The sequence below is a fragment of the Dermatophagoides farinae genome, chromosome 3 (genome assembly GCF_024713945.1).
Source record: "Dermatophagoides farinae isolate YC_2012a chromosome 3, ASM2471394v1, whole genome shotgun sequence".
NCBI lineage: Eukaryota > Metazoa > Arthropoda > Arachnida > Sarcoptiformes > Pyroglyphidae > Dermatophagoides > Dermatophagoides farinae.
Window position 1 is genome coordinate 1,385,892 of NC_134679.1, and position 2,309 is coordinate 1,388,200.

At 29.5% G+C, this 2,309-nt stretch overlaps 1 protein-coding gene across 1 annotated transcript; it reads right to left on the bottom strand.

Moving 5' to 3' along the window:
• Positions 1 to 210: 210 nt before the first annotated feature.
• Positions 211 to 1,774, bottom strand: LOC142597379 (geraniol dehydrogenase-like). The gene is made up of 3 exons (XM_075729174.1): positions 1,579 to 1,774; positions 1,051 to 1,518; positions 211 to 987 (listed from the first exon to the last, which is right to left on the bottom strand). Exons 1-3 carry the CDS (start codon positions 1,585 to 1,587, stop codon positions 343 to 345), a joined length of 1,122 nt encoding a protein of 373 aa, XP_075585289.1. The 5' UTR covers positions 1,588 to 1,774; the 3' UTR covers positions 211 to 342.
• Positions 1,775 to 2,309: the final 535 nt, after the last annotated feature.

Consider the following 2,309-nt stretch of genomic DNA (forward strand, 5'->3'; position numbering starts at 1 on the left):
CCAAGATGACACTTTTTATACATTTCGTACTTGAAACGATACATTGGTTGTTAAAAAACTGGTGATTATTATGGATGATAATTAAATAAGAGATTCACTTTGAAATTGAAAATCGATACATTCACATTCATTTGATTGACAATGACGGTTACGTTTCAATAGTGGCCATGAAACATCAATTCTCCCATTACATCAAAACAAAAAAAAATTGTGAATTTCATAAGACAAATTTAGAAAAAAAACCAACCACAATTTTGATTTTTAATCGATTATTTGTCATTTTTTTAATTTCATCGATTTAAACAAAAAACACATACAAACATGACATACAAAATAAATAAATCAATCAAATACAATTATTGATCGGATACATTTTCCATCTTTTAAAGTTTGAAATGCATCATTGATTTGATCCAATTTAAATTTGTTCGTTATCAATTCATCAATTTTGATTTTTTTATCCAAATACAAATCAACCATTTCAGGATAGGCAAGATAAGCTTTTTTAGCGCCAAGTTGACAACCCGTGATTGTACGGCCAAACAACAGCATAATGACTGGATATTTTAATGTGACTTCAGCTCCTGTCACTCCAACCATGATGAATGTACCAGACATTGCTAATGAATTGACAGCCTGATCAACAATCACTTGGCTACCAAAACAATCAAATGCATAATTAAGACCACCATATTTTTCCATTAGATATTGTTCCAATGGTTTATCCAATTCTTTTGGGTTAATAAATTCAGTGGCACCAAATTGCATTGCAATATCACGTTTATCAGGATTAATATCGATTGCAATGATATTCTTGGCTTTATTATATTTACATCCTTGCAGCGTATTCAAACCAATACCACCGACACCCCAAATACCACAGGTGGATTCAGGTAAAATATCTGCTCGGTAAACGGCAGAATAGAAACCAGTTGCAGCAGCACAGCTAACAACACAAAGATTAGCAAGATTATCTGTTTGTTTGATCTAAAAAGGGTTGAAAAATAATTGAATTATTGTTATAATAAAAAAAACAACCAATTTTCTAACCTTGATAACTTGAGGTCGATAAACTGTAATGTATTCGCTATATGTACCAGTTCCGGTAGCACCATAGATATTATCACCATTTTTAGCCAATTTTCTTGTCGGTCGACATCCAGTAACATTAAAGGCAAAATTTGAACACATATTATTATTAGGTATGTCACATTGGATACATTTTTGACAATTTGGTACGAATGTAGTCAACACATGATCACCGGGTTTTAAATCGGTTACATTTCGGCCAACCGATTCAACAATACCAGCACCTTCATGACCCAAAACTGTTGGTAATTTATGGAAAAGATCACTCATTTTTTGCTGTCCCCAAACATAATGACCATCACTGGCACAGATACCAGCCGAAATCATTTTGATTCGAACTTGATCATCATCAGGTACAGGTATGATGACCTCTTCAATAACCATGGGTTTACCTTCTTCATATAGAATTGCAGCACGACATTTAATTGGCTAAAATCAATATGAAAAAAAATATATTCAAGAATAAATCTCGATAAACAAGACACTTACTTCGGACATTTTTTTTTGTTAAAGAAAATATTTGAAAAATATATCGAAAAAAAATGCTTTTTACATTTGATGACAATGATTAAACTGAATATAAATGTTGTTTTGGAAAAAAAGTTTAAATTTATACCGATATATAAAAATCTTGTTTGTCATTCGTTCAAAACATATCATTACACGAATTCAAATCCTGTTTATTGATATATATCATAAAATTTGGCATTGAAAAAACATTGCAAAGATATAGATGATTATATTGCTATACATCATACATATGTAATGTAAATTGACAATAATTATATTGAATTCATTTGCAAAAAAAAATCATCATCATTATTGACAGTTGATATGAGCAGTTTATATGAATCAAATGTTTTTTTTATCAATTTTAGAAATAAACAAATTTGTACAGTCCATGTAATCTATGTTGGTTGTTGTTAGTCAGTGATTATAAATTCAACTATATATATATGAAACACGGGATAACACCAACAATTGCAAATATTGAACAAATTTATATTTGATTCAATTCGTTTCCAATTACACGATAATAATCAATTGATTCTCTTTAACTAATCTACAATGGTTTATCAGCAATGTCTAATCAATATTATTCAATGAAACAAAGATTACAATTGATATTTTCCAGATATTTATTCGTCAACATCAAAATATTTATGCCGAAATTGAAAATATTGTTTGCCATGATGAATGCAATAAATAATCAAAATTTC